General features: G+C 44.8%; 1 protein-coding gene across 1 annotated transcript; it reads left to right on the forward strand.

Annotated features, from left to right (window-relative positions):
- Positions 1-4,784: 4,784 nt before the first annotated feature.
- On the forward strand, positions 4,785-8,987 carry TXNIP (thioredoxin interacting protein). The gene is made up of 8 exons (XM_019436566.2): positions 4,785-5,317; positions 5,831-5,903; positions 6,024-6,171; positions 6,382-6,484; positions 6,627-6,883; positions 6,980-7,136; positions 7,249-7,400; positions 7,552-8,987. The coding sequence occupies exons 1-8, from the start codon at positions 5,068-5,070 to the stop codon at positions 7,585-7,587; spliced, it is 1,176 nt and encodes a 391-aa protein (XP_019292111.1). The 5' UTR covers positions 4,785-5,067; the 3' UTR covers positions 7,588-8,987.
- The last annotated feature ends 3,038 nt before the right edge of the window (positions 8,988-12,025 follow it).

A 12,025-nucleotide genomic window follows, 5' to 3' on the forward strand; every position in this document is an offset into this window, starting at 1 on the left:
GAGTATATAATGGTTCCATTAAAAGTATTAAAGGGAAGAACTGAATTTGAGCACAGCGGGGCAAGATGATGAATTCTACACTGGACAAGGTGAATTTGAGATGCCAGCTGCAACTCTGGAGACAAGCTAAAGGCATAGTATAAATTTGACACAAGTGATATACAGATGGGCAAATTGAAGAGCAAAATGTAAAGGAAGAAAAGAAGAGGGCCAAGGACAAGTCCTCAAGAAAAGCTTTCAGGGGGCAGAGAAAAAAGAAATTGCCAGAGGGGCGCCTGGGTGGCTCAGTCAGTTAAGGGTTTGACTTCGGCTCAGGTCACCATCTTACGGTTCGTGGGTTTGAGCCCCGTGTCGGGCTCTGTGCTGGCAGCTCAGAGCCTGGAGCCTGCTTCACATTCTGTGTCTTCCTCTATCTCTCTCTGCCCCACCCTTGCTCACACTCTGTCTCTGTCTCTCTCAAAAATAAATGAACATTAAAAAGAAATTTAAAAAAAAAAGTTGCCAGAAAAGGAGAAAGTCTAAAAGTCAAGATGAACTCTTACAGTTTTAAAAGATGGCAGTTTTCAAATTATATAGGAGTCAAGGACAATAAGGCCAAAAAAAAACCACTCTGGAAACCTTGAAGAAAATGTTTTGTATTTTATTTATTTTATTTTATTTATTTTATTTTATTTTATTTTATTTTATTTTATTTTATTTTATTTTATTTTATTTTATTTTTATTGTGAGAGAGAAGGAGACAGCAAGCATGAACAAGAGACGGGCAGAGCGAGAGGGAGAGAGAGAGAATCCCAAGCAGGTTCCATACTGTCAGTGCCCAGCCCAGTATGGGGCTTGATCCCATGAACCATGAGATTATGACCTGAACCAAAATCAAGAGTTGGATGCTTAACCGACTGGGCCACCCAGGTGCCCCCAGATCAGGAATTTTTAATAATTAAATCTAAACTAAAAAAAACAAGAACCCTCACCAAGCGTCGTAGAGACAAGAGCTCTACGTTAAGTGTTTAGAATCCAGGGTTTGGAGAATGGCTCCACCAGTTATTAGCTTTATGTCCTCAGTCTTGTTTTTTGTTTTGTCACTGTTGTTTGTTTTTTAAAGACTGCTAGAGTCCCCTTTAACTCTAAAACGTTATGAGTCTTGCCCTGAATCCTTTACAGTAGGATTAAACAAGATACAAGATACAATGGGTTAAAGCACTGGGGCACCTGGGTGACTCAGTACCAAGCTTCTGACTCTTGGTTTCAGCTAGGGTCATGATCTCATGGCTCTTGAGTTTGAGCCCTGCACTGGGCTCTGCGCTGGCAGTGTGGAGCCTGCTTGGGATTCTCTCTCTCCTGCTCTCTCTCTGCCCCTCCTGCCACCGCCCCCCCCCCCCCCCCCGCTCTCTCTGTCTCTCAAAATAAATAAGCTTAAAAAACCAAAAGAAACTACAACCAATGTGTTAAGGTACTGAGAGGCAGGAAAATTGAAAGAGTTCAATACTTTAGACCAGACAAACTTGGGTTCAAGATGTGGCTCTATTTACAAAATTTGTGACCTCAAGGCAAGTTACTTAACCCTCTGAGCCTGACTTAATCAACCCTGAGTCACAGAGTTATTGTGAGAATTCAATGAAATAATCTAACCTTAAGTCCTTTCTGGAACAAGATGACAGATGCACTTACAAATAAAATGTCATTGAAATAACTATGTTAGGGACTTGGTCCATGACAGGTGCTTGATAAATGACAAAACAAGGCACTCTGAACTCAAGACGCTGTACAATTATTAATATATTCTTATTCCTGACCCAGAGGCATGCTCCACAGTTGAGCAGTCTGGAATCCCACACTTCCTTTGGGCCTTTATTTGCCTCTAAACTAACATTGCCGAGGGAAAAACGTAGGAAAGCCTGATGGACACGGGTAAAGGCAAGTTCACAGAGTGGAGGTGACAAAGGGATTTGTCCTCCATTAGGAACTTTAGGGTTCTAAGTGTCTATCAGGCCAGAAGTTAAGGAAGAGAGCAATGCAGCCAGCACTTTGACCCTGGCTGGAACAGAGTAGGAAGGGCACTTCCCTCCCTGAGAGCTCTGGCTTTACTCAACTAACTACAGTAAAACAAACAACAATCACCATTGGGCTTTTTATTGGCACAAAGATTAAGAGGGTGGGGAAGGTGCAGGTAAAGATGATCTAACTTGCAAAACTCCTGGACTTAGCCCTACTTTGCTGTTCCTCCTGGACCTGCCCTCCCCTCCCCCACTGCGCCACCGCACCCCACAACTGTATGTCCCCTGCTTTCGGGACAGGAACTTACAAGATTTTTCTTTCTTTGATGCAGGAACTGAGAAATAAGACTCAGGGAGCAGATTTTAATCAGAATACCGGGTTATAAGGTGAAAGGTCGTAAACAACTCTGTCCAAGAGGGCTTCGTTTCAGAACACGCCTTGGCCAGGGGCCTGGCCAGCAGCTGCTTACTGCCAAGGCTAAATAGTTTTTTGGCCCGGAAGGGAACCCAAGCACAGCACAGCGCAAACAAGTGGTCTGTACTGAGTTCTGCAAACTGGGAAAGAAAGAAAAAAACTGAGCCCAAGAGAGAAACTTAGAGCAAGAGAGAATTGCTTGATGATTTTTAAAAGCTCAAAAAATTCAGCCCTTCATCGATGTGCCCAAATAAATACCAGCATTCCCTTTTCTCTAACACGCCCTGAATCAACAACATCCTGGTCTATTTCTACCCACCTCTCCTCCTTGCCCCTCAGAATTTATGTGGCTACATACCACGCACTTGGCTCATGTATTTCTTCCTAAACATTTTGATGTTTCATATCTATGTACACTTTCATACCCATCAAACTAAAAGTTCTCCCAGAAGACACAGTTTTGAATTTTTAAAATTATTTTGGTGAGAGTCCTACCCTGCCTACTCCTGATAATTCAATCAATATTGTTGACAGCCTGGAAAACAAGTCGCTTGTTGATTAACTTTCTAAACCAGGGTGCCGCCTCAAACCCACACACCCCAAGGATCAACATGTTCCCTTTTTTGTTCCTGAGGGTTGATGGGGTGTGTGTGATTTCCAACAGAGTTTTGATGCCTGGGTGTTGAGCTTGCTTAATAGTGGTGCTGAGTTGTAACTTGTTAGCCTTAGGGTGTCAACCCAGTTATGGTGTATGAGGAAGGAAAGAAGGATCCTTAACAGCGATGAATAGCCTTCTTTTTGCTGACAATAGGATTTCTGTATATCCTAATGTTTCTCATTTACTTCCCCATCTCAGTCTTGGAAGCACTATCTTCCTCTTTCTAGCATTAAAAAAAAAAAAAAAAATGAGGTCATAATCTCCTGATACCTCAACACAGACATGAGGGAGGCCCAGGAATCGAAGCAAAGGTGTGGGGAGAAATCCCTGTATTGCTGCAAGTCTTTCTGATTGCATTTTCGAGTACTTTCTCAGGAGTCAGCTCCTAAGTCATCTCATGGCCCAGTGGTGGGGTGGGGGGAAACCTATGTGGCAGCCAAAGGACGACACAGAGTGAGGAGTCAGGGTCTCTTTTATCTTGAACATATAGTGTCCCGGTGACCCTTTTGTCTTGTTTCCTTACTGGGATTTCTGAAGGGCTTCGAAGAACATTTTTGAAAGATAGGAACCCTCTGCCTTCAAGCAGGAAAACAGCCATCTCTCCACTGACGCTTTGGTTACAAACAAGAGAACTTTTAACTAGAAGGCTGTGAACAGTGTGAGCAACAGATCTAGGAACGTACCTTTGATTTAGTGAGTTTCAGAGGGGATGCAGACAAGAAGGAGCGCAAGGAATTCAGGAAGGCGAAGCAAGTGAAACGTTTTTTTTTTTTTTCCCCCTCTTTCCTTTCCTGAGAAGTAGGGAGTGAGAGAGAATCAGAGCCCAGAGAGCACACCTTACTAAGGAGTAATAGGTAACCGGGGGGAACATAAACAAAATGTTCCTCAACTTTGCAGGCAGAAACTGAAGAGACGAGGGGATAAAGCCAACAGGATGTGAACACGCCCTGTTTCCACGTTCCAGAGAACACAGAGAACAGAATAGAGGGTACAGGGAGTGAGAACAGCGCAGGCACGCAGTTCCGGGGCTCCGAGGGGCTAGAGAGGGAGGAAGAAGGCCGAGCATACCGTTTGTCCACTGAGGACTGAAAGGGGGGTTACAACTTGTGGAAGTTCTCCTTTTCTTTCACAGTCGGTTGGGTGCTGACAGAGCCGCGGGGCAAGAGAAGGACAAAGGGTCTCTTCCTGAACAGTAACACCAGCGCTCCCTGGCCTCCGCCCCAGATCTGAAGTATTCTTGGAGTGAAGGGATTGTTTTTCACAGGACTTGCGACTTGTGAGCCCGGAATAAACAGTCGCCCCTAAATTAATTGCGCTGGCTAAGGCTAGGCATGAAATTCCCACCTAAGCACATTTTCCTTTTGCCGCAAACGCCGCTCCCAGCCCAGAAGCATTTGCACCCACCCTCCGATGGCCACCAGCCCGCGATAAATTCTAGGGTCAGAGAGGCCCCGCTTCCTCTGGGCCGGAGGGCAGCCGCTCGCAGCCCCACCGCCCCCTCCTCCCGGCGAGGCGGCGGTGCACAACAACCATTTTCCCCGCCAGGCGCACACCGTGTCCACGCGCCGCTGCGACCTCGCCGATTGGTTGGGCTCCCGGTAAACAAGGACCGGGCAGCCAATGGGAGGGCTGTGCACGAGGGCAGCACGAGCCTCCGGGCCAGCGCTCGCGTGGCCCTGCGGTGCCTGACTACTATATAAAACAGTTTCCGGCTCACGCTAGCAACTGTACACTGCTTTCTTCGGTCCAGGTGCGTGACTGGCTCTGCCGAGCTCCGGAGAGCTCCTCCAGCTGTTGGAGGAAAGGGGGGAAAAAAGCTGATTTTTCTCTGGAAATTCCTTGGCGTAACCCGCAGCTTACGTTTTCCTGACATCTCCATCACATTTTAGTGGAGAGTTGGAGAGTGAGATAACCTTAATTTTCTGTAATTTTTGGATTTGGGACTTTTGCTGTTCTTTCTCTCCCCCGTTTTTTAACTGTTAAGCCAACCCAGTCCAATCATGGTGATGTTCAAGAAGATCAAATCTTTTGAGGTGGTCTTTAACGACCCTGAAAAGGTGTACGGCAGTGGGGAGAAGGTGGCTGGCCGGGTGGTAGTGGAGGTTTGTGAAGTCACTCGAGTCAAAGCTGTCAGGATCCTGGCTTGCGGAGTGGCGAAGGTCCTGTGGATGCAGGGATCCCAGCAGTGCAAACAGACCTCCGAGTACTTGCGCTACGAAGACACGCTTCTCTTGGAAGACGAGCCCACAGGTGAGTGGCCCCGTTGTCTGCCGGGAGGGTGGTGGAAGCTGATTCGGGAAGAGTTGAAACGGACAGTTGGAGCTTTTGCTAAATATTCCAAGTTGCTCGGGTTGAGCGGCTTGAATTTCGTGTTGCTTCCTTTTTTTTTTTTTTAAGTTTTGACTTGCAGACTCCTTAAAAAATGGTGATTTGTACAGTTTCCTACAGTGTTGTGATCTGAAGGTGATCCTGAGGGGTGTTGTCCTAGCTATTTAAAGATTTTTTTTTTTTTTTTTTTTTTTTTATGTATAAGTTGCTTATTCTTTGCTTGCTTCCTGTTTGAGATGATAGTAGCCTGTCATCACTGCAGGGCTTTGTAACTTTTTGCCCAACAAAATGCGTCAGAATCTCATTTAAGAACATACCGGATAAAAGTGGGGGAACTACAGTAGACTTGCTTGCTGCCCAGGAACTCCTTATCGCACAACTGCATTTTAAGTGTAACAAGAAACTTATGGGCTACTTGCTTTTCCTTCTTTTCAGGTGAGAATGAGATGGTGATCATGAGACCTGGAAACAAATACGAGTACAAGTTCGGCTTTGAGCTTCCTCAGGGGTAGGTGTCTGCTGAATGCATCTTTGGACTTTTTAATCTCTCACACTCTTCCCAGCCTTTGGTCACTTCCTGTTCTTGGAGAGCGTTTGTAGATTAACTGCTTCTTTTTTCCCCCAACAGGCCTTTGGGAACATCCTTCAAAGGAAAGTATGGGTGTGTAGACTACTGGGTGAAGGCTTTTCTTGATCGCCCCAGCCAGCCCACTCAAGAGACCAAGAAAATTTTCGAAGTGATGGATCTAGTGGATGTCAATACTCCTGATTTAATGGTGAGGTTCATTTTAAAATCCTATTCTCTTGGGTTTCGGGGATCATAAATTAAGTGTCTTAGGCATTAGATTGAAGCACTTCAGGGAATTCAGCCCTAAATTACCAAGGTGGGAAGGAAAGTTGCCTGTTCTAGGTAAGGAAGTGGAAAGGAAAAAAAAAAAGGATCTCTAGAAATTCTCAAAACCTCTTTTTACTCCTATTCAACATAGGCTCCTGTGTCTGCTAAAAAGGAGAAGAAAGTTTCCTGCATGTTCATTCCTGATGGGCGAGTGTCTGTCTCTGCCCGAATTGACAGAAAAGGATTCTGTGAAGGTAAAAACCTAGTACTTAAAATGGTAGACTGATAAAACAGGGACTGTGGTTTTGGGAGTGAGGGCAGGGGCTAGGGATAGGAGAAAAGTCACTAATTGCACCAAGCATCAGCTAATAAGTTTTCACCTTTCTCACTCTTTAGGTGATGAGATTTCTATCCATGCTGACTTTGAGAATACATGTTCCCGCATCGTGGTCCCCAAAGCTGCCATAGTAGCCCGCCACACTTACCTTGCCAATGGCCAAACCAAAGTGTTGACGCAGAAGCTGTCATCGGTCAGAGGCAATCATATCATCTCAGGAACCTGTGCATCGTGGCGTGGCAAGAGCCTTCGGGTGCAGAAGATTAGGCCTTCTATCCTGGGCTGCAACATCCTTCGAGTTGAATACTCCTTACTGGTGAGTGGGTGGAGTCAGAGAGAGATGATTATTCTGTCAAAATAGCAGTGGTTTCTCCAGACCTGTAATCTAACAAACTGTCCTTTTCCTTTCTAGATCTATGTCAGCGTCCCCGGCTCCAAGAAAGTCATCCTTGATCTGCCCCTCGTAATTGGTAGCCGGTCAGGTCTGAGCAGCCGGACATCCAGCATGGCCAGCCGAACCAGCTCTGAGATGAGTTGGGTAGATCTAAACATCCCCGATACCCCAGAAGGTGAGTCAGACCTAATAATGTCCATCCTTCCTCTTTGGCCTGCTTGGGTTTGTGAAATTGTGATGGTCAGGTGTTTCACAGCCAGACTTCTTATGCCTAAATTTTTTTCTAGCTCCTCCTTGCTATATGGATATCATTCCTGAAGATCACCGATTGGAGAGCCCCACCACTCCTCTGCTAGATGACACAGACAGTCCTCAAGACAGCCCTATTTTTATGTACGCTCCCGAATTCCAGTTCATGCCACCACCTACCTACACAGAGGTGAGAATTATCATTTTAGCACTACGTTTTGTCTTAAACCTTCCATAGGAAGTTGAGTTGGAGGTATTGCTAAACTGGGTGGTTCTGTCAGTTCTTACCCAAACTAAAATGGTCTTTTCTTTCTCTCCCTTCTTGCCTCCCCCACCCCCAGGTGGATCCCTGCATTCTCAACAACAATGTGCAGTGAACATGTGGAAGAAAAGAAGCAGCTGTACTTACTTGTTTCTTTCTGCCTCTCTTCCTGGACTCTTACTTTTTCAGAGACTCAACAGTCTCTCCATTGGGGTATGGGTCCACCCCAGCCTCTGACTCCCAGTGTAGGAGGTGATCAGCAGGCGACCTCCTGGGCCTTAAAATGGTGCACGCTCGTCCTCAGCCAGGGAGAGGTTGTGATAGGGAGTGTTTGCTGGATGGGTTTAAAAACACACTACAAAAATTCGGGCCCATCCTGTTTTCTCAGATCTTGAAAATTAAGGCATTTTTAGTAAGTTTGAGTAAGGGGTAGAAATGGCCTCCTGACATGGTCTTCCCCAGGGTTTTTGAAGGGGATTCTGTATCTTGAACTCTTGTGCCATGTGGAGCAGAGCCACTTTAGCAAATTAGGAAAAGGAAAAAAAAAATCATGGCCAAAATTTTGGGACAAGAAGGTTCTTAAAATCAGTGTTGCCCTTTGTTTTACACTTATAGCAGAAAGAAAAGAAAAACCTTCCAGAACTGATGTGGTTTGAACTTCTGGAGAAGAGCTTCCCATGTGAATTAAAAAGAAGCTCTAAGGTTGTCTTTGCTTTGAATGTACTTTAATCTGGCTTAAAGCAGTTGTAACCATGCCCCACCAAAGGTCTTAAAAGCCATTTTTTGAGCCTATTGCACTGTATTCTCCTGTTGCAAACATTTTCATATGGGAGAATGTGTTTTTCTTTTCATGTGACTCCTTGGACTTGCTTCTGAGGTGATAATTCTTAGCACTTTAGTTCCTTTTGAAAAAAATTTTTTTCCCTATCTCAAATGTAAGCTAAAACTGGTCTACTACGTTTCTAAGGCTAAGCACAATGACAAAAAAAAAAAGTGTTATTCCTCACTTTTGAGGCTTTGTCCCAGTGTACAGAATTCTGTAATTCTAACAGCTCTTAATTATATGAGAAGGGTTGCTGCTATCAGCGTCGCCCACTGTGACTTCTCCACACCCTCCGAGGAACTGTAGATCAAGATGCTGCCAACACTGTGATCAGAGCTTCCAGACATTGCCATGAGAACTGAGCAGGCCGCCTTCGCCACAGCCCCCAGGGCTCCCTGCACAGTGTTAGGAGACCCGGCATGTTGACAGTCCTCTCTAACTGCAGCCCTTGAGCACTTGGTCCGACCCCTCAGCCTTAGCACTTTGTTCACTGTCCTGTGTCAGAGCACTGAGCTCCACCTTCTTCTGAGAAAGTATGTGGGCTGAAAGCGGTTTCGTTTTTTTTGTTTTGTAAATGTTTATCTTTTTGTATGATAAAAACTATATTTTGTACTTAACCAGATATATTTTCACCCCAAGTGGGGGATATTCTTTGTAAAAAATAAAAATAAAGTTTTTTAATGGCAAAAATGGTTTTCTTGTCTGTGAGGTGGTGTTTGAAGTTTACTGGAAAGTGTGCCTGAAGGAGCTTTACCCCTACTTAGTGATTCCCGTTTTTGGAAATCCTGTGGAGAAAAGCTTCCCTATTGACCCTAATCATTGTAGTCCGGGGGTGGGGTTTGGGGTGCAAAAGGAAGGAATTTTAGCTACATTTAGTCTTTTTTCTAGTTAACTAAAAACTGTAGTGGGATATTCTGGTGGTCTAGGCTAGTTTTCTGCACCCGTAGATAACTCAGAATGAAATTCGTTGGATTTTGGAGTGCATGCACTTTTTTTTTTTTTTTTTTTTTAATCTCTTCAGGGGCACCTGGGTGGCTCAGTTGGTGGAGGGTGATCTGGGATCATGAGCTCATGTCCCACGTTGGGACTTACTTGAAGATACTTAAAGATTTTTTTAAAATGTTTTTTAATGAGCTTTTGGGGCACCTGGCTGGTTCAATTGGCAGAGTATGAGGCTCAGGGTTGTGAGTTTGAGTCCCACATTGGGTGTAGAAATTAACATCTTTTAAAAAATAAAATTAGCTCTCAAAATACACAGAAAAAAGATCGGTGAGAGAACCTGAAAGGAAAGGGTTATGGTTCCCTATTTTATAATTTGGTCTCGTGCTGAAGTTTCTTCTCAGCTAAACCTGGTTCATATACAGTAAGTTATAAGATGATAATCATTCAGGACTTAAGGATCTAGACTTCTGAGAATTGGTTGAAGGCAGCTACCATCTTTTATCTCTGCTGTTCCTAGCACAGTTCCTATAGAAGAAACACATAATCATAACTCAGATGTTTGCTGAGTATTTAACCCCTCCCTCATCCCTTAGGATATGCTTCTGCAGTTCCTATTTCTTACTTACAGAAGATAGATACCACAAGTCCGCCTCTAATTGAAATGATTTTTATTCTTAAAGGGGTGACGGGTATGAGAACCCTGAAACCTCAGAAGTCAACGTACTTGCCTGGTTTCTGGCTTAAACCTTTGCAGACAGATCTGGTCCTTATCTAGGAATTTGGGGGGTGACTTTTCTGCCGACTTCCACATGCTAATTACAGACCTCAGACTCCTGGAAGTTAATGAAATCAGTGTGAATTGAAAAAGACTGAAAAGATTCCTTCCCACTTCAATCTTCCTTCATCAGTCTTTTATTTTCAGGAGCTCTTCTCTCTTCTGGCTGTTTCTCTTTCCCAAGGTGTCAGCCTCTGACTCCCTGTTGCCATGGTGACTCTCTCCTTCACTCTTACCTGGGCTGCCTCCTTTTCTCACCTGTTCAAGAGTTTGGCGTCTCCTCCCTTATTCCCTGAATTTGACCAGGAAACTAGGTCAAAGTTGATGGAAGTTTTTCGTGCAGCTTGTTTTCCAGGGACTGGTGGGGTGGAGCAAGGACAAGAGCCGGCCAGAGGGCAGGAGGGAGAGATGGAGAGAAAGCCTGGCTGTTTGTGTAAACCGCATGGCTAATGGGACAAGAAATGAGAAGGGGAGAGCCGGGAGAGGGTAGATAACTGACACCTGAGGTCTGTTAGAGATCTGATTCTCAAACAACCAGAACCTATGCATCTTCTCCTAATGCTTCAAATTCAAACGGCCCAATAGAACTTTTCTGTGATGATGGAAATGTTCTATATGCCCACTAAAATGGTAACCATTAGCCACACATGGCAACTGAGCTCTGAAATGTGGTGGTGTGACTGATGAGCTGAATTTTTATTTTTGTTTAATTAATTTAAATGTAATTAGCTCCGTGTGACTAGTGACAACCGTATGGAACAGCGCAGCAAAATATGAGGAAGGAAGGAAGGCAGCTAGCTGTTCACTCACAGGAAACTCATCCTTCCCTTAGAGCACAAAAGGCTGCACTCCGACTTTCTTTTTGCCTTTTACACACATTTTCTACCTTACCTCAGGACATTTTCTGCATGTAGGCTCCTTTAAGTACACTTCCTTGGGTACTGGCTCAGCTGCTTCTCCACTTAACTGGGTAGATTTGGGGTCTTCCTTGCCCGTGCTCTTCTCATGTGCCTTTTAATTTTTAAAGAGCTATAACGTACATGTGCAGTCATTAGAGGAGATCCAGTTCTTGGTATCATTTATTCATTAGGTCCAATCTGGTATATGAAGGTCTGAGAGAAGACAGCAAGAAAACGATCTAGAGGGAGAAAAGAGCTAGAAAAAGTAAAATTAACAAGGAAGGGGCAAGTATTCCATAACCAGGGTCCTTGGCTAGCTTGATACCTCTCAACAGACCAGAAACACAAGGTTGAACTTGGGTTGAGCCATTGGGAGGGAGAAGTTTAGACAGATCTGTCCGAGCACCTGGTGAACAATCACATAGGAACTGGAGGGTATGGAGTGGGGTGAAGGAGTGTCTTTTGCCCAGTTCTTTCAACAGCCTACAGACTCCTTGCATTCTTTCCTTGGACTATCTCTAGGCGATGGAATACAAAAGGTAGATAAGGAAAATCTTTTACTGACCCTCCAATGGTCACAACCCCTGTCCCAAGCACCCTGATCTCAACAGTCCTGGACTAGAAGAGCAGAAATTTGTGTCTCGTTCTTTGTTCTTACCCTTCATCTACCACCATTTCCTGAGTTGAAAAACACTCTGCAGAGAGGCTGCAACTCCAGGGCTACAGGTCCTGGCCCAATATGCGAGTCTAGAGCCTAGAAAAAGTACGGGGATCAGCCTTCCTGGAGAAATAATATAGAGTGGAGTTGAACTATCTCAATTCCAATCTTAATTCCACCATTCAACAAGCTGTACAAGATTGGGCAACTTGGTTAAGCTTTCTGAGCTACAGTTTGTTTACCTGTGAAGTGGGAAATAATAATAGTACCTACCTCGGAAGATTATGGTGAGGATTTTAAAAATATACATGAAGTGGGGTGCCTGGGTGGCTCGGTGGGCTGAGCGGCTGACTTCAGCTCAGATCACGATCTCGTGGTTTGTGAGTTTGAGCCCCGCGTCCGACTCTATGCTGACAGCTTGGAGCCTGGAACCTGCTTCTGATTCTGTGTCTCCCT

This window comes from Panthera pardus, unplaced genomic scaffold (genome assembly GCF_024362965.1).
Source record: "Panthera pardus isolate Hobbes unplaced genomic scaffold, ASM2436296v1 HiC_scaffold_11, whole genome shotgun sequence".
NCBI lineage: Eukaryota > Metazoa > Chordata > Mammalia > Carnivora > Felidae > Panthera > Panthera pardus.

What these genes read in the sequence shown, in the direction of transcription:
- TXNIP (XM_019436566.2), top strand. Translation starts at nt 5,068, where the DNA reads ATGGTGATGTTCAAGAAGATCAAATCTTTTGAGGTGGTCTTTAACGAC. An exon ending in CTTGGAAGACGAGCCCACAG is followed by an intron (nt 5,318 to 5,830) that starts GTGAGTGGCCCC and finishes CCTTCTTTTCAG; the next exon opens with GTGAGAATGAGATGGTGATC. An exon ending in CACCACCTACCTACACAGAG is followed by an intron (nt 7,401 to 7,551) that starts GTGAGAATTATC and finishes CCCCACCCCCAG; the next exon opens with GTGGATCCCTGCATTCTCAA.